At 52.0% G+C, this 21618-nt stretch overlaps 2 protein-coding genes and 1 non-coding gene across 4 annotated transcripts; 1 reads left to right on the top strand and 2 right to left on the bottom strand.

The window, feature by feature from the left end:
* Nucleotides 1-548: 548 nt before the first annotated feature.
* On the bottom strand, nucleotides 549-695 carry LOC130874027 (small nucleolar RNA SNORA53). Its single transcript, XR_009057076.1, has one exon. It is a non-coding gene; the product is annotated as a small nucleolar RNA SNORA53 (small nucleolar RNA).
* Nucleotides 696-2055: 1360 nt separating this feature from the next.
* Myd88 (MYD88 innate immune signal transduction adaptor) lies at nucleotides 2056-6411 on the bottom strand. Its single transcript, XM_057767332.1, has 5 exons — nucleotides 5710-6411; nucleotides 4879-5013; nucleotides 4311-4491; nucleotides 4040-4131; nucleotides 2056-3793 (listed from the first exon to the last, which is right to left on the bottom strand). Exons 1-5 carry the CDS (start codon nucleotides 6035-6037, stop codon nucleotides 3639-3641), a joined length of 891 nt encoding a protein of 296 aa, XP_057623315.1. The 5' UTR covers nucleotides 6038-6411; the 3' UTR covers nucleotides 2056-3638.
* Nucleotides 6412-7500: 1089 nt separating this feature from the next.
* LOC130873657 (3-ketoacyl-CoA thiolase B, peroxisomal) lies at nucleotides 7501-17047 on the top strand. 2 transcript variants are annotated; one of them, XM_057768527.1, is made up of 12 exons: nucleotides 7501-7830; nucleotides 7964-8057; nucleotides 9067-9124; nucleotides 10871-10950; nucleotides 11345-11387; nucleotides 13182-13280; nucleotides 14192-14272; nucleotides 15329-15519; nucleotides 15669-15848; nucleotides 16106-16161; nucleotides 16252-16397; nucleotides 16688-17047. In XM_057768527.1, exons 1-12 carry the CDS (start codon nucleotides 7660-7662, stop codon nucleotides 16761-16763), a joined length of 1275 nt encoding a protein of 424 aa, XP_057624510.1. In that variant the 5' UTR covers nucleotides 7501-7659; the 3' UTR covers nucleotides 16764-17047. The 2 variants fall into 2 exon arrangements, with proteins under 2 accessions (XP_057624510.1, XP_057624511.1); XM_057768528.1 differs by lacking the exons at nucleotides 7501-7830; nucleotides 7964-8057; nucleotides 11345-11387 and having other exon boundaries at nucleotides 9088-9124.
* Nucleotides 17048-21618: the final 4571 nt, after the last annotated feature.

The following is a 21618-nucleotide window of genomic DNA, read 5'->3' on the forward strand; positions in this document are numbered from 1 at the left end:
GGTCTTAACTGACCATTCCGTTCTCCATCCTATATGTGCCTCTCACTTGCATCAGCCACTCAAATCTTTCTCTTACTGCTTCTCCCGTCTTAGCTTTTTCCCTGACCCCTTCAGACCCCTCTGAGTGTCTTGTCTTCAGGATATGTGGGCTATGTGGGATCTTCCGCCTTTGGTCCAGCCAGCATCCAGGCCGCCCAGAGCTCTACATCTGGTTCCTGAGTGGTCTGACTGTCCTGCATTTGCATCTTGATTTTGCTACTGGAGTCTAATTTCCTTTAGAACAGAGCATGACTGACTTTTCATATTCTGCCTTGGCCTGGTCCTACAGAGCAAGCAGATCCTCCAAAAATCAAGTTTTGGGAGCTGGGCATGGTGGTGTACACCTTTAATTTTAGCACTCAGGAGGCAGAGGCAGAGGCAGGCAGATTGAATCCAGTCTGCTCTACTTATCAAGTTTAGGACAGTCAGGGCTACATAGGGAAACCCTGCCTCGAAAAAACAAAAGTTGATTTTTAAAAACTTTTTTTTTAATTTTTTTTTTTTTTACAAGTATCCGCACACCAGTCAAGTCCTGACGGTAACACATGACAGCATAATGCAGTCATTTCCGTCAGAACCTACGACTACCATGCAGGTATATTGATCTCACATGCCAATGACTCATAAAAACTTTTTTGACACAATCTCATTATGTTTCCTAAACCGTGGGACTCAAGGAGACCCTCCTGCCTCGGTCTCACAAATAACCGAGACTGTGGGCACACCATCTCAACTAGCTCTAAAATTTTGGTTTTTTAAAGATTCATTTATTGATTATATATATACAGTGCTCTACCTGCAGGCCCGAAGAGGGCACCAGATCTCATTACAGATGATTGCGAGCCACCATGTGGGAACTGAACTCAGAGCATCTGGAATACCAGCCAATGCTCTTAAACTCTGAGCCATTTCTCCAGCCCACTGTAAAACTTTCTATCTTGAGATAATTACAGATCTTTAGGAGGTTGGAAAGGTAATCAGAGTTTTTACACTCTTCACAAGGTCTCCCCAGAGCACCAAGGGATATAACCCAGTTCACCAAGGGATAAAACGGTAGGGCAATCTAAAGCCCTCAAATGTAACATCCATATTGTGAAAGACCCCAGCTTAGCTGCTGTAACGCCATTTTGCAAGGCTTTCACACAAACAAGTATTAGTTCAAGGTAAAGTTGGTACTCCTAGGCTGCCAAACAGGATATCTGTGGTCAGACATCAGGCCTAGGAGGGGAACGAAAAGTTCTGGGAAAAACCACATGAGCCCTAGATAGAGCCAAGTCAGCTATTATCAGATCTACATGTCCCCAAGTGAACCCATCGCCTCATTCGAACTGACCAATGGGATCTCTGTAACCATCCATCTGCTTCTGTATGACTGCTTCTGCCGCCCTTTTCCTATAAAAAGACCTTCTCCCAGACTGCAGGGCTCGCAAGTCCTCCGAAAGACTTTGCTGCCCGCAGGTACCTGTGTACACCCAATAAACCTCTTGCCGTTGCAGCCAGTGGTCTCGGACTGTTCCTTGGGTTCAGGGGTCTCTTCCTGAGGGAAGGTCCTCCCCGAGGGTCTTTCAATTGTGTATATAACACTTAGCCGTCTAGTTACATGGATGTGTGTAACACCATAATCAAGATCTAGACAGTGTTTGGAGAATACAGCTTAGATGACAGAAAATCTGCATAACATGGACCTTGGGTTCAATCCTTGGCACTGCATACAACCAACAGGGCCAGGACCTAGAACCTGGTATAACCCTGGAAAGACTCAGGCTGGTGGGAGAAAGCAGGTTTTCTGGAGCAGATGGATACCTTTGTCTCCCCCTGGTCCCTGCTGAAACCTGAGCCTATGAGGCCAGGATTCAATCACCTGGAAGCCCCAGGAAACACCACATTACAGGGCAACTTCTCTTACATGAGAAAGTCATAGCCTAGCTGTCTACTTCCAAACTCCTTAACACACACACACTCACAAGTATGCTTTCTCAAATAGAGTAAATTTTATTATAAATTTCAAATACAGAAGTACAAATGGCAAACATGAGCCTTTATCCCACCTATCTCACTGAAGTTCTCATAAAACCTATATAACAGGTATAGAAGATATTTTTCCCAGATTGCTCTAAAATGCCCAATATCAAGCACAGAAGCGCTTTGTGAGGTCATGCAAAGGGGCCTCCATTCCAGCCTCAGACACTGAGACCCATGTTCTGTTGGATTCAGGACCCTGGGTATGCCGAGCACAGAGACCAGAGGCATTGCCTCCATGACAGAGAGCTTGAGAGGAATGTGGGAACCATCTTGCTAGGGAGGAAGCAGCCGAGCTGTGGTGTGAGGCAGCTTCTCCTTTTTCAACTTTATTTTGCTGAAGGCACACAATGCTCTCACATTTGGGGCCTTTCTAGACTTTGCTTTCAATGATTAGAGAAAAGAGAGAAGAAATTAACAGTGTCCCATCTTTTTCTTCTTCTTCTTCTTCTTTTTCTTTTTTTTTCCTTTTTTTTTTTTGGCTGTGTGTGTGTGTGTGTGTGTGTGTGTGTGTGTGTGATAGGCTGCCATGTAGTCCAGGCTGGCCTTTAAACTTGGTGTGTAGCCAAGGCGAGCCTTGAACTCCTGATTCTCCTGCCCCTATCACAAATGCTGGAATTGTAGGCATGCGCCACCTGTAGTAAATGCATCCCATTTTTGTCCAGGGACATGGCCAGGCCTCCTTTATGGTAGAACTCTTCCACTCAGCCACTCTTGGGAGCTGTCCCAAAGTAAACACGTTATGCAGATATCTCTGTGTGTAAAGGAGCATGTGTGTATTTACATACATCTGCATGAACAAGACTCCAAGCACTAGGGAAAGGACGTTTTTTGTATTTGCTGCTTGTTAACCAAGTAGGTAATGGAGGTGCAGAAAGTTGGTACAAAGTCTCAGTGTTGGTCGGCCAGAGAGGAAGATTCATCCTGGTGGCCCTGCTGAGGCCACTATAAGTGACAGGCATGTCAGAGGACAGGAGCCTCTTCAAGCAAGGCAAAACTGAAACACGTGTACAGGGATGGCTACATGGGAGGGAAAAGCAACCCCAGTTACCCAGACCAGTGACCACCAAACGTGGGACTGAGACTGAGGGGGTTAAAGATGCAGATAGGACAGTTTCAGAGAATCCGGGTCAAAGTGAGCTCACCTCCGCATTGCCCTGTAAAAGGAGGGACAGGAAAGTGAGGCGGACAGGAGACAGGAGGAAGTCGTCTCGTGGTCCCATAATAACCAGCTCTCCTTCAGCCAGAACAATGTCTTCCCATGTTCCTGTTCAATCTCCACATCCTGTTCCTCAGGTAGAGAAACTGAGGCCAAAGATGGCTCAGATGTAACTTAGCTGGTCTTCTACTTAGACTCAACTGATCCTGGTAATCATTGTGCTTGCTGACAACCCAGCAAGCAATAAAGTCACTTTCAGCCACTCTTTCCATCCAAGACTTGAGGGAAGGTGTCCAGATGGGGTTTGGATGTTGTGGAAGTCCAGCTAGAACCTCTAGGGATGAGTGGACCATAAATTGCCTCCTACAGGGTCAGAGGAGGCAAGGGCAGGCTGACAGACCTAGAGCTCCTGGGGCCATCTTCAGGGCAGAGACAAAGCCTTGGCAAGGCGGGTCCAGAACCAGGACTTGGTGCAAGGGTTGGTATAGTCACAGATAGTGATGAACCGCAGGATACTGGGGAAGTCCTTCTTCATCGCCTTGTATTTGATGGGAATCAGCCGCTTCTGTTGGACACCTGGAGGCCGAACGGTGTGGTATTGGGACAAGGCCCCTGCCCTTTGATGGGGCAGACCCTGTCTCCAAAGCAAGGGATAACACCAGTGCCCCACCAGCTAGGTACCTATGGTACATATCACAACATAAAGAACTTTGCAGGTACACTCACTCAGAGATCTGGCATGCTTTGGTCCTGCATTCTTGGTCTGGAATTTTAAGGCTATACCTCCCCTCCCCTCCCTGACAAAAGCAGGCCTAAACTTACCTGGAGAGAGACTGAGAGCAAACTTGGTCTGGAAATCGCACTCCTTGCTCTGTAAGTAATCATCAGAAACAACCACCACCATCCGGCGACACCTAAGGGAGAGCGGCAGAACGCAGGCATCCTGATGACTTCCTTCAGCTTACCCTCAGAAGCTAGCCTCTGGGAGGACCACAGTACCCAGGCTACCCAGCATAGAGTCCAGATGGCAGGGGAGTCCTAGCCTCTGAACCTCTGGACCTCACCCACCTGCCCACTGGGATGCCTCACCAACCTTTTCTCAATGAGCTCACTGGCAATGGACCAGACACAGGTGCCCGGCAGGACATCACGGTCAGACACACACAGCTTCAGCCGATAGTCTGTCTGTTCTAGCTGCCTGATCATCTCCTGCACAAACTCAATATCATTGGGGCAGTAGCAGATGAAGGCATCGAAAAGCTCTGGTGTTCGTCCTGAGGACAGGGGACAAGGGTAAAGGTCAGCCATCTGCAGGAAGGCTGGAAGGAGCCCAACCTGAAGTCATCCATTAAGGGAACCTGGGCCTGCACCCATCCCGAAGTGATGTCTTCCACATGCCCTTCCCACCAGTGAAAAGATAACTCCCTCCCACTGAAAGCTGGGTTAACTGTGATGGAGGCATGCCATTACGGTCTCAGAAGCACTCAGAGATTGGGCTGCTTTTATACCCATTTCTTGAATGGGGAAACCGAGACTCAGAAAGGAGGGACTTGCTCAAGGCCCTGGGGTCCATCTGTGTGTACTGCAATATCCATGCTCTGCACGCATCCCGGGGCTGTGGCCCACCTAGCCTATCCAGGGGAACAACACTCTACCCTCACCCAGCGGGTCGTCAAGAGTGGTGATGCCCTCCAGCTCCTTTGTTTGTGGGACACTGCTTTCCACTCTGGCCACCTGTAAGGGCTTCTCAGACTCCTGCATCTGCTGCTTCGTTATGTATTTCTTGCAGTCATTCTCTGTGGAGAAGAGATGGGGTGTAGAAGGCTCCCCAGTTGCCCAGGCTGCTGTATACACTCAGCATCTGCACCCTGTCTGTGTTCCACAACTGGTGCTGGACCTTCTCTAGTAGCCACTGGAGTCATGGACAGATCCGACAAACAAGCCATCCTGTCTGACTCTCCCAAAGTGGGCATCGGGGAGGCCAACGAAGTACAGCTGGCATCTGCTTCTCACGCATCATCCCGCATCCCATTTCCAAGGCTCTTGAAAAGGGCTACAAATCCGAGCGGGGGTGGGAAGGTGGAGGGTGCTTGAACCCCGAAGGGCTCAGGTTTCTGGTAAGTGCTCAGAGAGGGTGGTGACCCCCATCTAGCGAGATACCTGTGGGCAGGGGCATTGTGTTGAGTGTCCGTGAGGGGCAGAAAGGGCTTTAGTCCTTCACCTACTCTGTTGCTCCTGACACTACTGGGTGATCCCAGAGAAGCCGATCTTGATTCCTGGGCCCAATGCAAGGTCTTTGCCTAGACTCATTCCACACCCTAACTAGGGCTTTTGAACCCTCTCCCAATCCCTATGCTGTCCTGCATATTGACAGAAAATTCAACCATCTCTCCCTCCCTGCCCAGCACACCTCAGAAAAATAAAACAAGATTGATATGCCAAGGCCAGCCTCCTCGACCATTGGCGCAAAGTCAGAAAGCACGCGTCCTCACCGATGTGGGGCAACAGCTCCCGCAGTATATCCTCACGGTCCAGCGTGGCCAGCATCTCTAACAGTCTTCCGACCGTCGCGCCAGAGCGCCCCTGCCAGGCATCCAACAAACTGCCCGTGGGGTCAGGGCGCGTCTCCAGCTGTCGGATCTCCAAGTACTCGAAGCCCATCTCCTCCGCCAGCAAGGTCCAGTCGGCCGCCACCGGCATCCGGACATTCAAGAATAGCGAGAGACGGCGCCGCACTCCCACGTTGAGCGCGGCCAACGGTAGGGAGAACTTGGAGAAGTCCCGGGACACGGATCCCACGAGCGGGCCTCCCGCAGACATGGCGAGCCAGCCTGAGCTTCGGTGAGGTCCGGTCCGCTCGCCAGCCGAGCTTCCTGCTTCCCCTAAGGTTCCTGCCAGCCCCGCCTTCCCTCACTTTCCGAGAAGCTCCGCCCTTTGCTAGAATCTGGAGTCCCTGGCCCAAGAGCGCAGTTGGGGTGCCCCGCCACTGCCCTCGGTGTGTGTGTGTGCGCGCGCGCGCATGCATCTGAACACAGGGCCTGAGCTCCACCCCATTCGTGTTTCTAACCTTTGCTTGACTCCCTTTGGAGGTGTGAGAACCTGGAAAAAGGTCTCTGGCTTCGGTCTCGTGACCTACAGACCTGTCCTGGTCGATCTGGTAGTGGTGGCAATGCATGGTGAGATGAATCCGTCTTGTTTAGGACATGAAGGAGTTACAGTCCTTTTGTACAGTAACCTGTGTTCTGGTAATGGGAAGGAAGAGACAGACGTGACTTCGGAAGTGGCAAAGTGAAGCCACAATCTGCCCTCAGTCATCTGGTGCAAGCGGTGACTGCCTTTTAAAGGGGTAAGCCACAACCTTACCCGCGAGTTGGCATTTTAGGGCATCCTGTCCTTTGATATGAGGCAAATCCAGTTCTACCCTCCGGGGGTCTGCAAAAAGCCACGCGGACCTACCACCTTACTCTCTAATACTGAGGGTACAGTTTAGACCTAGGGAACCTTGTTTTTGCTAATTCAGTTAATCTATTTAGGTGTCAATCTCCAACTCAGGGTCTCCACTCTCTCCACCCCTCTCCCCGTCTTAGTAGAATTCCCAGGGGAATGTGTACACTAATGACATCACTAATGACATCATCCCAAGCAGATGTCACCTAAGCTGAAGACATGTGAAACACGCTACAGTTAGAACCTGCCTGCTTTTCCTCACATTTGTAAAATCGGTTCTTCATACCAACCAGGAAACAAAAATTGCTTTGTTTTTTGAGCAAGCATCTGTGACAGTCCAACCCCGTCGGGGCCGAACTAGGCGCTGCAACATTATCTAAGTCCTCGGCTCTGGGTTTTGGGACGCCGGCCAGAACAGAGCAAATTTTGATGGGAGACTCGGAGTGTTTTTTCCAGCTCGCCCAGCAAAGGGAGAAGCCGTGTGCCGGGCTCCGCCTTCCCGCCTTTCGTGCTGCTGCGCGCTGAGCTCAGTGCTTTGGAGGAGGGGCACCCTTGAGGCTGTGCTCATCTTAGGAAACCAAAAGTTTGGGGTACCTCCTTTCCGTGTCTGCAAAAGGTTGCGCAAACTTAAGTTTCCAGTCTGTGTTTCTGGGAGAGGCTTAAGGGTGACATTCTGATTGGCCTCCGTAGAATTGGTGGGAGGGGCTTTTAGTGGAAAGAGCATCTCCGGAAGAGCCTTGGGCGGGGCTCCGGGGAGGGGTGGGTATCTGGGGCGTGCCCTCAAGCAGACTCCCCTTAGTCTAATTGGTTGTGTCTAGGAGTGGGCGGGCCCCTTGGGAGCCCCACCCCATCACTCGCGATCTTATTCTACCAGGGTTGTGATCAACTTTTAGGCCTCACTAGGTAGAGGCTGCCTGCGCCTGCGCTGGCGATCTCTTTTATTCTTCGAGCTCTGCACCCAGAACCCAGTCAAATCTTCGGGACCCACCTCTGCGATGCATCGACTGCAGATAGTGCTGGGACACCTGGCCGGCAGGCCCGAGTCGAGCTCCGCGCTGCAAGCCGCGCCCTGCTCCGCGGGCTTCCCGCAGGCCTCGGCCTCCGACGTGGTGGTGGTTCACGGACGGCGCACCCCCATCGGCCGTTCGGGCCGCGGCGGCTTCAAGGTGAGACCCCTCCGACGGGCGAGGGTCGCAGAAGGCGGCCAGTGCGATCTTGCCGTCTGGGCTACGGGAACCGCAGAGTCCCCGGGTGGGGATGCGGGAGCTGGGCTCACTGCCGCTGCACTTCGCCCTGCAGGACACCACCCCGGATGAGCTTCTGTCGGCCGTGTTGACCGCGGTTCTCCAGGATGTGAACCTCAGGCCTGAGCAGCTGGGAGACATCTCCGTGGGTGAGCTCACCTGCCAGGCCCGCGCCGGGTCCTCCTCGTCCTCCCTTCCGGGGGCCTCCCCTTCTCACCGCGAACCCGGGTTTTACAGAGCAACACTTGACAGACTCCACTTATTTCAGTTGGATGATCCCTTGATGGCCTGTGCTCCACCTCCAAGCGCAGCAGCTAGCTGAGTGGCGGTAGAAAGCAAAATGCCCTGTAGGAGATACTTTAAAGCTTCGATTCTCAATCCGTGGGTCGCGACCCCTCCTAGGACCATCGGGAAAACACAAATATTTACTTTACGCTTCATAACTGTAGCAAAATTACAGTTATGAAGTAGTAACAAAATAACAGTTGGGAGTCACCACAACATGAGGAACTGCGTTAAAGGGTGGCAGCCTTAGAAAGGTTGAGAACCACTGCTCTAAAGCCCAGATGTTCCTGGAGACTCCAGGAGGTGGGAGGCCACGGTTCTCCACCTAAACCGACATTCTGTCTGTCAGCCCGGCTACAGGTGTAGACAGGGTTCACCCGACCTTGCCCTAACCCCCGCTTTTCCCTGAATTAGAACAACATCGTGTAGGACATGGTTCTATCCGGGGATGCCAGCCTGTTCCTCCTCCCGCGGTGACACAGGGCTTGGGGGAGGACACTTGGGGAGGCTAGTCATTGCAGACTCGCTTCCCTCCCCCACAGCCCTACTTCCCTCAGCTCAAGGCTCTGCACTGTGCCTCTTACCCTAGAGGCGCCCTCCTGTTGCAGGCGAGCAGGCCACCTGCCCAGCTTGTTGATGTGGAGGAACATGCCTTGGCACGCATGCGGGAGGCCCTCCAGCGCTGGGCTGCTGGGTGACGGGTGGTTGGTAGCTGGTTCCCCATTCACCAGACTCTTAACTTCTATAGTTTCACATGAGCCTGGGAACATCCCGAAGTGATCCTGAAGAAATATATGTACACTGACCTCTTTGGGACTCACAGCTGAAAGTCAGGATGCAAAACTTGGTACTGAGTGAGGTTTCTATCTACAGGCAATGTACTTCAGCCAGGAGCTGGGGCCGTCATGGCACGCATCGGCCAATTTCTGAGGTAATCCTTCTACCTCTGGTGGGTGGGTGGGGGGATTCTAGCACCACTGAGCAGTCTGTAGGTGACAGGTTATCAGATTGGACACTAAATACCAAATCAACCGGAATCCTTGGGCCCAACTTTTCTCCCACTTTGAAGGGCATGTTACCTGGCCCACAGCCAGGACACCCAGGACTTTGAGACTGGGGCAAAGGTGGCCTGATTTTTTCCAAAGCCAACTTGCTGCTTAGCCTTTGGACATGTGGACTCTGTCTTCACATGTCAGGTAAATAATCCCATAACCACCTTGGTCCGTGACTTTGCTTCCATTCCTACGTGAGCTGCCTGAGGAGTCTGGGTGCAGACCCTGATCAGAAGCTTGAGGACAGCGGTGGGGATGGGGAAGCCAGGAGGAGCCCGCCGGCCCTTGTGTGGGTGGGGAAGCAGTAGTTAATGACTTCCATGTGTAGACTGAAGACCACCCTCCCTCAGGTGGATGAGACATAAAAGCAACACTGCTCAGTGTCAGAGTAGGGCAGAAAACAGAACCTCTAGAGACTAGGGGGAGTCAGACTTAGCCTGGGGTCGAGGGCCTTTCCATCCCTCTGGTAACTTTCCATTCTCACCGCTTCCCAGCTTGCCCACTTTGACTTCCCCTCCTTCCTCTACCCTGTCTGCCTCCTGTATGCACTACTCTGCCCATTCTGTCCCCTCTGTCCCCAGGCAGCCAACCCCTGCCCAAATATCTTTGGAGTCTGGCTCTCAAGTGTCAGAAGAGTGGCCTTCTTGTTCGGTGGGTTGCTGTGAGCCTCCCTGTGCTATGGCTTTGCCATCTGGCCCTGTAATTTGCATCTCTGGCAGTGGATTGTTTTTTTTTTTTTTTTGCATATTGGTTGGGCATCCTCTGGGACCCAGTACTGCTGGTGTCTTAAACTCAACACAGTACCTTGTGCTTAGTACAAATTATTTGATGAAGACGTGGTGCCTTGCGGGAAGGGGCTTGATGAATGGGTAATTTGAAACTAAGAATGTAGCAAGCCTGGAAAGCTGTCGGTGGGAGCCTGGCCTGAGCGTTTCCAAGCCTGATTGTACAGCAGGAGCAGCAAGATTCTCAAGGAACTTCCTGAGCTCGTCTAAGGAGGCGCTAGAAATGAGGCTTTGTACTGTTGGCCAAGATGGGTTATCTACCCAGAGGGGCAGCCGAGGTCGCTGCCAGAGCTGAGCCCAGTGTCGAAGCCCCAGGAGTGCCCGGTACAAACATGCTGGAAGCACTCTTCATCTGGGCAAGAGCAGATTCTCAGAGAACTACACAGGCACACAGGTGTGTGAGTGCTGGTGAGTGAGGCCAGGTGGCGGAGATGGTTGGTGGCCTTGTCTGTGAGATCTCGCTCTAAGGCTGGTGGTCCGCCTCTGTGTGGGCAAAAGCAATGGCTACTTTCTTTTGTGAAGTCGTCAGAAGGTGAGGAAGAATGCCTGTGGCCCAAACAAGTGTCCCCTGCCTGGGTTTAGAGTCACAAGGTTGCAGGACATGTGCTTGGGGACCCTGGTTGCTAGTGGTCATAGTGACAGGGTTTGCCAGGTAGCTGACCCCTCCTTTACGTATGTCTACCCTGGTGGGGGCACGGACAGCTGTCATCCCTCCATGCACACTGCTATGTGCTGTAAGGGAGCCCTGTAGCCTCGTAGGGCCTGTTTTCTATGAGGCTGTGGCATGCTTAGGACTGGCTACATGTCCAGGGCTGACTGCCATCTCCCCTTCTGTTTCAGTGGCATTCCAGAGACTGTCCCATTGTCTACCGTCAACAGACAGTGTTCATCAGGGCTGCAGGCAGTGGCCAACATCGCTGGTGAGTTGTGACTGCCAGGGGCCCATAAGCATGCCCGGGGTTTTTATTTTGTTGTGTTGTGTTTGAAACAGGGTTTCTCTGTGAGGCTGTCCTGGAACTCACTCTGTAGACCAGGCTGGCCTGGAACTCGGAGATACTCCTGCATCTGCCAGAGTACTAAGATTAAAAACATGCACCATCACTATTGGCTCTGACCTTGGTTCTTGACCCCAGAGACCCTAGGCAGAGAGGCGTGAAGGAATACGCATTGTCAGACCCCAAGCCTTTCTGGGTGCTCCTGGGTCTTCTGTGAGGCTTTGGTGACTGTACCCCGAGAGCAGGGAGGGAATGGGCTGTGCTGCTCCAGGGCAGGCCCACTCTGGTCAAGGATGGTTATGAAGTGCTTTCATTGCAGGTGGCATCAGAAATGGGTCTTATGACATTGGCATGGCCTGTGGGTAAGATGGTCTTCCTGCTGGACCTTATTAACCAATGTAACAATCAAACTAATTTTCCTCTCCTCGATTCTGAGGGGCATGATTCTCCTGCCCACCATGGCAGCTGGCTAGGTTGGGCTCCCAGAAATGTGTCCAGGAGTGGCCCAAGCTCTGGGCTGCTTGGGAATGGCCCAGTCTCAGCACCAGCCATAGAGAGAGTTGGTCTAAGGTAACCTGGGAATCCGCCAGAGTTGAAAATGTGGCCGAGCGTGCTGAGAGAGGGCTACACTTGAGAATGCCCTCAGTGTATTCTCCATGCCTGTTGAGAGAGGAATAGCAGTTTTGGTCCCCTGAACCCAGAGACACATAGAGCAGAGAACAGTGGTTCATCCTGTCCATCCGGCTAGAAGGAGACGGACAAGAAGATCTTAAGTTAGAAGCCATCCTAGAGCCAAGGACAGCTTTTATTGCATAACTATTTTACTAGTCTGTCCATTCTCTTGTCGCCAACCTGGAACTCGGGCTACAACTGGGTTCCGAGGGACAGATTGTTGGCTATCTGTTCTCTGTCACCACCTAGACTACAGTTTTACTTCTGCCTGTAGAAATTAACTTGGAAGTGGTTCCAAGGGAAGGCAGCATCTAGGGCCTAGACTTGGGGTATCTGAAGCTGGAAAGACATCTCGGGGAGGCCTTGGCATGGTCCGGGGCCAACAGCCTTTCCTATTCTCTGTGCAATGTTTTTATCAGGAAGCATAGCTGGCCTATGGTCAGGTCTTAGCTGCCCTTCACTGGATAATCCTAACCTGTGTGTCAGTAGGATAACAGCCAAAGTCCACAAACAGAGCCCGTGGTGGGCAAGGGTCACAGCCTGCCTGCCTTTTGCTGTCCTTTATGTTTGTCATAATGAGGACAGCAGATTTGGTGACTTGAGGGAAATACTGGGATTATAGTCCCAGTCAGTTCGAGCACCCTAGTAGTGGAGACAAAGCAGGTGGTCCTGACTATCCCCTAGCCTTTGAGAGGGCAGCCTCTCTGGGGCCTCCTAGTTGAGGGTTATCCCCTAGTCTTTGAGAGGGCAGCTTGTCCGGGGCCTCCTAGCTGAGGGTTATCCCCTAGCCTTTGAGAGGGCAGCTTGTGTCCCAGGTTGGACAGCTGTGGGCAAATCCCTCCCCACTCAGACCTCACTGTCGTCATCTTTACAAGGAGACACCAATTCAGCTCTGTGAATGTTGCCATAAAACCAGCTAACCCCATGGGGTCTGTGTCATGTGGTGTCACCGTTTGGGAAGAGTTTGAGCTAATGACCGGGGAAGGACAAACACTCAGCTAAGGCCATCTGCTCTCATCGTGAAGCTTCACCCCCCACACCCCTTTTCTGAGCCCTGTACACCTAATCCCTGTCCATCCTCCCTGACTACTCCAGCCAGGTCTCCCTTTGATTGGCATTAACCTAAGGAATTCCTCCCTTCCCCCTTTGACTTGGACGTAATGGAGAGCTTGACCTAACTCAGGGCATATGCCTTGAGCTGGGGGGGTGGGGATGGGTACCAGGAGGGGACCCTAGGGGCTGCCAGTTTCCTGCCTCACTGGCCGTGGCCCTGGGAGTGGGTCTGAAACAGTGACTGGGCTTGAGGGAGAGAGGCCCAGCTGCTCCGAAAGCTCCACCTGCCTCATGGCTATCATCTGCCTTCCTCAGGCTTCCTAGGCAGCTTACCACACTCCCTGGACTGCCTGAAATTCGCCCAGAAATTGCCATTCAGCTAGCCCTCCCTGGGGCTTCCTACTAGGGCTAAGACCACTCCTTCTCCTCAGGGTGGAGTCCATGTCCCTGTCTGAGAGAGGGAACCCTGGGAACATTTCCTCACGCCTGCTGGAGAACGAGAAGGCCAGAGACTGCCTGATTCCTATGGGGTGAGTGTCCACAGGTGTGTGTGTGTGTGTGTGTGTGTGTGTGTGTGTACACCCAGTCACTGTTCTGCCTGTCCTTGACCAGACACCAGAGATTTTCTCCTCTGTGGCTGGCAGTACTTAGCTTTGTCTTCTTCCTATGGGTGTCATATGTTCCATGGGAACTGGATAGGGGATCAACGCTGCCCTTGACTTCCCTTTCCTGAGACCTGCCTTCCCCCCACCCACTCAAAACACACACACACACACACACACACACACAGTCCTCTCTGATTACACAAGTTTCCAAATGTAGCTCATCCTGCATGTCACTGAGATGCTATGTCTCAGGGAAGGCAGTGGTAGCAGGCCCCAAAGCCGTGGAGGTCTCAAGAGTTGAGAACATGGGTAGCTCGGGTTCCTATGTATGCCCGGGAGGGACTTGGGCCTGTGAGATGCAGTTTGAGGAATCTGTTCCATCTCTCCAGTGCTTTAGTACTGCAAACATGTCTGTGAGCTCTCCATAGTGTGTCAAGGGCAAAGGATTCTGGGGAGGCTGGCCATGTGAGGACTCCAAACTGACCTGGCTGTGTCTACATCCTGTGTTTCCAAGAGTAGCCTGGAAGCCACAGGTAAACAGGCCAGGTAGTACCCCCAGCCCTTGTCTTAGGGGCTGAGGCAACCCACCCAGGGGACAGTTCCTTCGTAGACCCCTAATTTAGGCTGCTATACCCTGTAAGAGGGTGTCTTTGAAGTGTGAACCTGTGAGCATCTCTTGACATGGGTGATCAATATCAGTGATTGACCAGGAGTCCCTGGAGCATGGACTGGAAACTCTGGCCTGGGTGCCCAGAGGTGCAAGCACAGGCCTTCAGTACAGCCCTGGCCCTCGGGCCAGCAGACCCACAGCCTCCTGCTTTGCTGTTTGTGTCTAGGATAACCTCGGAGAACGTGGCCGAGCGGTTTGGCATTTCACGGCAGAAGCAGGATGCCTTTGCTCTGGCCTCCCAACAGAAGTGAGTGCGGCTGGGGTGGGCTATCGATGGAGTGGAGAGTAGGTCATGGGGCCAACCTAGTAGTTTCAGGTAGAGCTTTCCCAAGGGACAAAACTCATATCTCTCGCTGGGAGGCTGCAGTGGCCAGCATCATGATGAGTTGGGCTAGGGCCTAGGCCTGAGTGTGGGGAATTGACCTCAGGCAAAACTGGGCTGCCATCAGAGAAATACAAAGCCTTAGATCTCTGGGCAGGCTAGGCTGATCAGTCCAGCTACACAAAGAGGAGAAAGCAAAGAGACACATAGTGTCTGGGCCCTGTGGCCTGCTCAAGCAGGGGTCTTAGTGGAGACAAGAGAAGCAGTGAGAAGTCTGTGGTCCAGCTACCTGAACTCAGTATAACAGAATGAGACACTACCTTTACCAAGATGAAGGAGAAAACTGATTCCCCTGTATAGGCAGAGACTGTTTGTTCATTTTCCAGCCACCTAGACCCGAAATAATCACAGAAAGTGTGTTAATTAAAACACTGCTTGGCCTACTAGCTCAGTCTTCTTGTTAACTAGCTCTTACATCTTAACCTGTTTCTATTATTTTATGTTTTACCACAAGGCTCGTGGTTTACCAGTAAGATTAATAATAGAAATGGTTTAATTTAAGATGTTTTAATTAACACAGTTTCTGTGTGTTTATTTCGGGGCAGCCGGGAAACGAACAGACGGCCTCCACCTCCACCCCAGAGTTGACCTCTGATCACTACATGCATGCATGTATATATGTGTGCACGCTCACACACAAATTAAGTTTCATTTTAACTCCCTGCTCCCCTTTGAGATAGGGATCTAAGCTGTGGGGAAAAGGAAGAAGAACTTATGGATGACCTTAGGCATGCTGTCCCTACCAAGAAGTAGGTGAGGGTCCTGAGGAATTTCTTCTAATCAGAGCTCCCCCAGGACCACGTATATTCCCAAACCTCAGTCCCTGAGGTATATGTTCTCCTGTACTTTTTGGCAAAAGCTAGGGACAGACAAGAAGGGAGCTCATACACGCCTGTATCTCACTGTCCATGGTGCTGGCAGGGCCGCAAGAGCCCAGAGCAGGGGCTGTTTCCGAGCTGAGATCGTGCCTGTGACCACCACAGTCCTTGATGACAAGGGCAACAAGAAAACCATCACGGTGTCCCAGGATGAGGGCGTCCGTCCCAGCACCACCATGGAGGGCCTGGCCAAGCTGAAGCCGGCCTTCAAGGATGGAGGCTCTACCACAGCTGGTGAGCGTGGACCAGGAAGAGGGCTGATGGAGGTGACCAGTTCTTCTCTGAGACATGGAGCTGACCAGGCCCCTTGGCAAGGTGATGGTGGAGGGCTGGCTCTCTTCAGCTCAGTCTGAGGCCTCCTCATCCCACCCTTCCTCCCCTAGGAAACTCCAGTCAGGTGAGTGATGGAGCAGCTGCCGTCCTGCTGGCCCGGAGGTCCAAGGCTGAAGAACTGGGCCTTCCCATCCTTGGGGTCCTGCGGTCCTATGCAGTGGTCGGTGTTCCTCCTGACATCATGGGCATCGGTCCTGCCTATGCCATCCCTGCAGCCTTGCAGAAAGCAGGTGAGCGGCCCCTTCTCATCTTGTACCTGGACCCTCATTACCTGTATCTGGGACTAGGGTGTGCTGGGTTTGACCTGTGGGTGCTCTGGAATGGAGGTGGGTCAGGCTAGCACCCCCAGCCAAGGCCTCCCTACCCTACCATTGGGACCCACACGCCTGGCACACAGTGGACCACAAGAGTTGTGCTTGGGGTGGAGCCCAGAGGAAATTCAGAGTCCCACCATGACTGTCAGCTCTGTTCTGTATCTTGCCTGCAGGGCTGACTGTGAATGACATAGACATCTTTGAGATCAATGAGGCCTTTGCCAGTCAGGTGAGCCTGGGTGTCATGGTGGGATCAAGTGGGCCCGGGGTTCAGAGCAGATGGAGCCATTGCTCCAGCCATTGCTCTGGCTCCTTCCAGGCCCTCTACTGTGTGGAGAAGCTGGGAATTCCTGCAGAGAAAGTGAACCCCCTGGGGGGTGCAATAGCCCTGGGCCACCCTCTGGGCTGCACCGGTGCAAGGCAGGTCATCACGCTGCTCAATGAACTGAAGCGCCGTGGGAAACGGTAAGGCTGCTCCTTGTGGAGTGGTGTGGGGGATGTTGGAGCTGGGGTGTCTGATGGCTGGGGCCTGGGGAGGTGTGTGCGCACACGCACACAGGTATTCTGAAGAAGGGATGGAGGGATGAGACCTGCCTTCCTGATGGCTTGCTTAAAAGGCAGCATAACCTGTGGAAGGTGTCTGCCGCCTGGCTGTGTGTCTGTCCACGGCTCAGTTCCCCTTGGTGCTGCAGCTCTGCCTGGTGAGGGCACGGCTTGGGCAGGCTCTGTGCAGCCAATGCAGGCTCTTTCCCCAGGGCTTATGGAGTGGTGTCCATGTGCATCGGGACAGGGATGGGAGCCGCTGCTGTCTTTGAATACCCTGGGTACTGAAGCCCTGACTGCGGGCACTGCCCAGAGAGTCCTACAGTGGTGGCCAGAGGGGGACTTGACGGAAGCCATCTGCATGGGACACTAAGCACTGGAGGGTGTATCACAGCACTTTAATCTAGTTAATGTGATCATTGGTGGCACAAAGAGGAGGGACTGCCCTGTTAAGGTCCCCAAGCTATGCCGAAGTGAGTATGGAACACCGAGGTTGCAAAATCATTGTGGACGTCTGAGGGACGGTGCCTCCCTTGAGGCCGAATGGACATAATAAATGTATGTTGTCTCATTTTAGTGGCTGTCATTTCCTCCAGGGATCATTCTGTGTGATCTGCGTCATGATTAAGAGCCGTGGTCTCCCTAGTGATCTAGTTATGAACAAGTTCCGGAGATTTGTCATTGCAGGACCTCGGCTGACACCCTTGCCCTGGAAGAGGCTCCCTCATCCCAGAGACCATCCCAGCCCTCAGCCACCGTCCAGCTGCCCTTCTGGTTGGATCATGTTGAATTCTCTAACTGGGGCTGAGGCTGGTGCTGGACGCCATGTATAGGAAGGCTGCACCATCCCAATGTCCTCTGCCCCACGGCCGCAGCCAGCAGACCTCCACCACCTGGACTCGGGATAGCCCACTGCTCCTGGCAATAGGTGGTGGGGATAGGTGATAACCGGTGCCCAGGCCCTGTGGGTGGTGCCCCATGGCAGCTTTTACCTGTCAGCGAAGAAAACCTGCAAGAGTGGAGAACTCCTGGGTTTGCTTCAAAGCCTTAGCTTCCATGTCCTTTACAGAGAAAAAAGGGGCATTCATGGGCACAGACTGCTCCATGTGCTGCCCTCAGACCACTCCTGTCCCACGGATGTCACGGATGCCAGCAGTTCAGGGCAAGGCAACCGGGGACTGGAGGACTGGCAGACTCTTGGAGTGCCAGGTACTCAATCACCTTCCTAGGTGTCTTATCCGGTCCCACCCAGGAGCAATGGACCCGTGTGAAGGCAGAACGTACCCACTCACATGATCCGGTTGCTCCAGCAGCCACTGAAGTTTGTTTTAGACCTCCTGGGTTTGCTGCTTAGTCACGAGGCAGATTCTGAGGTCTACCCCGCTGGCGGAGAGCTGCAGTGCTGACACAGACAGAAAGCCCACAGGGGCAGGGGGCACTCCGGGGAGCCCAAGGCTGTGACTCAGGGATGGAGCATCCTTCCTGGGGTGGGCTTGTGAGCTGGGGTCCCTGGGACAGAGTAGAGCCAAGGAGAGCAGACAGCAGGGAGTTGACATTGCCACCAAAGCCAGAGGTGCATGTGGCATTCTGCGGGACCTGGGTCAGAGGGCACCTGCTCCTAGGCTGGTGGTTCAGTCAGCATCTGACCTTCACCCTCTGCCTCCTCCCTTCTGTGGAGCTGTCACGTGATCTTTCCTAATGAAACATGAACAAATATCTCTTCCTCCGGCTAGGGAGCCAACAAGGGATCAAAGCTGACTCCACTCAAGTCCAACTTAATGAACCAAAGAGTTTTTTGTTTGTTTGTTTGTTTTAAATCAGGGCTTCCTTACAAGAACATGGGCAGCTTGTGGTTGGTCACACCACCAAAGAAAATGTCCTTCTGCTCCTCCCTAGAAATGGTTAACCCTTTCTTATCCTCAAGAGAGGGATGCCATGTCATGAGCCCTCTCTCCCCTCCAGGATGAAATGTTAATGTACCCATCTTGTGTAGCTCTCTGGAGCCACAACTGCCGAGTGTCCAGGAGGCCAGCAGCCTGGGAGACAGAGCTCTACAGCAGGTGCTCAGGCTTGCCCCTTGGCTCCTTAGTGCTGGACTGTGGGGCAGTTTCTCCAATCTCAGGCACCCCAGCAGTTTCCCAGATCACTGGTGCTCACTCATTACCATGGTTAAGCTCCTTCCCTTGGCCTCAGTGGCTGCCTGGGATCTGCTAGCAATCTCCGCCTCTGCTTCTGTCCTCTGTCATTTCCCTGGCGCTGGCCTTCAAGCCAGGTACTCTGACTAACTCAGCTCCATGCCAACCTGCTGATGAAGCTCACCCTGGAGCTCCACAGGCCTGGAACAGAATATCCCTCCCAGCTGTCTTGAGAGCTCAGTGTCTCCACCCCCTCCCATCAGGCCGTCCTCTGATTTCCCTTTAGTATACTAGACACAGGCTTCATCTTCAATCTCAAGGGAGAATGGTTGACTTGCCACTCTCAAGGCAAGGCCGGCCTGGGAACAGCCCGGCCAGGTGCTGTCCTCCTCCCTGCGGGACACTCCAGGAGCAGACTCCTGAGCAAACGCCATCTCTCAGTCTGTGGAATGTCTCCTCTGGTAAGCCTGGTAGGACAGTAGATGGGGACAGTGTCACCCAGGCTGTTGAAGGCAAGCTCCGTCTGAAGCTGTCCCCTGCTTTCCCACTGGTGGCTGCTGCAGGTCCAGGGATATCCTGCTTGGCCCTCCGTGGGGCAGTCTCTCCAGCTGGACTGGCCCAGCCGTCCAGCACACGGCTCAGTATTGCCCCCTCTTGGTGCATTTGGTCTCCATGCACCTGCTCTGGTCAGGGCAGAAGACAGCTTTCCCTGCCCTCAGGAGTTAGAGGCCTGAGGGACAGAGCACAAGGAAACTGCTCTTCTCTCTTAGGGTGACCTGGGTGGATGACTGTTTTTATCCTGAGGACGTTAGGGGCCTGCTAGGGTCTGAAACGGGACATCCAAGGTAGTTTTCCTCCCACAGTGCCTCCGGACTGAGAACAGCAGACCAGAGTGCACTCAGGTCAAACAGGGTAGGACGCAGGCCAAACAGGGTAGGACGCAGGCCAAAGCAGACACTGACCCGCATCTTCCTCTCAAGTGCTGGGACTGCAGGCGTGTGCCTCCACTCATGGCCCAAACCTCTAGTTATCAAGAGGAAAGATTTAAGTCAGGCAGAGCGGTGTGAGCCTGTCAGCCCAGCACTTGCAAAGTGAGGCAGAGGCTGGAGAGTTAGGCGTTCGCTGAAGGTTGTTCTCAACTCCCTAGACTTTGGGGTAAGCCTGAGCTACAGGGAATTCTGTCTATGGGGATGGAGGACACCAGGGGAACACAGTCCTCTTAGTCAATGTGATGAACACACACATGAGCTCACAGACTGAGGTAACATGCACAGGCATGCACAGGCCTGCCAGATGGGGTCCTAGAGCTAAAAGAATTGGGCACACACCCCCATCCCTAACCCAGAAGGCATCCTCAATTTCATGCAGATGAAAATTTAGTTTTTGTTTTGGTTTGGTTTTTTGGTTTTTTGATTCAGAGCTTCTCAGTGTAGCTGTAGCTGACCTGGAACACTCTCTGAAGAACAGACTGGCCTCAAACTCAGAAATCCATCTGCCTCTGCCTCCCAAGTGTAGGATTAAAAGCATAGGCCACTACCGGCCTGGCAAGCTATTTCTAAGGGTAGGCTGCATGCTCAGCAGATGGCCAACAGAAAATGAACTAACTCTACAGCTTCTTTGGAGGTTCCTTGTCACATAAGGTCATGCCTTATGACCTTTAAAAATAAAAAGGAAAATTTTATATGCATACATATATATATATATATAAAATAAGAAAAAAAATCTATATCTTTTTTACCCTACAGGCTCTTTTTGTATATATCATGGCTCCCAGTTTAGAGATTTATGGGATTTCTGAGTGTACAGTGAGTGGCTCTCTGTCTGTGTCTGTATCTCTGCGTCTGTGTCTCTGCGTCTGTATCTCTGCATCTGTATCTCTGCGTCTGTATCTCTGCATCTGTATCTCTGTGTCTGTATCTCTGCATCTGTATCTCTGCGTCTGTATCTCTGTGTCTGTATCATCTCTGTGTCTGTATCTCTGCATCTGTATCTCTGCGTCTGTATTTGTGTGTCTATATCTCTGCGCCTGTATCTGTGTGTCTGTATCTCTGCGTCTGTATCTGTGTCTGCATCTCTGCGTCCACATCTCTGTATCTATATCTCTGTGTCTGTATCTCTGCGTCTGTATCTGTGTCTGTATCTCTGCGTCTATATCTCTGTATCTGTATCTCTGTGTCTGTATCTCTGCCTCTGTATCTCTGTGTTTGTATTCTTGTGCCTTTTTTCAGGTTCTTTTCCTTCTGTTTGTTTTGTCCTATTTTGGCATGTTAATTTTTTTCTTTATCTTATTTTATTTTATTATTTTATGTTTTATTATTATTCCTTAGCAGCCTGTTGTTTTCTAATGAGAGACAGAAAGTGGGTAGATCGGGGAAGGGGAGGGTAGGAAGAACTGGGAAGAACAGAGGGAGGGAACACTGTAATGAAGATAATATTGCGGGGTGGTGGTGGCACATGCCTTTAATCCTAGCACTTGGGAGGCAGAGGCAGGCGGATCTCTATGAGTTCAAGGCCAGTCTGGTCTACAAGAACTAGTTCCAGGACAATTAGGGCTGTTACACAGAGAAAATCCTGTCTCAAAAAACAAACAAACAAACAACAAAAATCATAATATTATGTGAGAAAAAAATCTTATTTTCAATAAAAGGAAAAAATAGAGAGCCCATCTCATAACAGGAAGGATTTAAAAGTTCTAATCAGGGACTGGAGAGATGGGTCAGCCGTTAAAAGTACAACTGACTCCTGTAGAGGACCTGAGTTCATTCATCAGGTGGTGCACAGCTGCCTGTCATACCAGCCTCTGTGGACCCCATGGGCATCTGCACTCCCGTCTCCATGCACAGATGCTCATGCACATAAATTTTATTTATTATTTTATTTATTTTATTTTTTAATTTTAAATAATTAAAAAATGTTTTTTTAAAGTTCCAATAAAAAAATCCCCAATCAATCAGATTATAATCTCAACCCTTAGGAGGCTGAGGCAGGCAGATTACTGTGAGTTGGAG

Source organism: Chionomys nivalis, chromosome 4 (genome assembly GCF_950005125.1).
Source record: "Chionomys nivalis chromosome 4, mChiNiv1.1, whole genome shotgun sequence".
NCBI lineage: Eukaryota > Metazoa > Chordata > Mammalia > Rodentia > Cricetidae > Chionomys > Chionomys nivalis.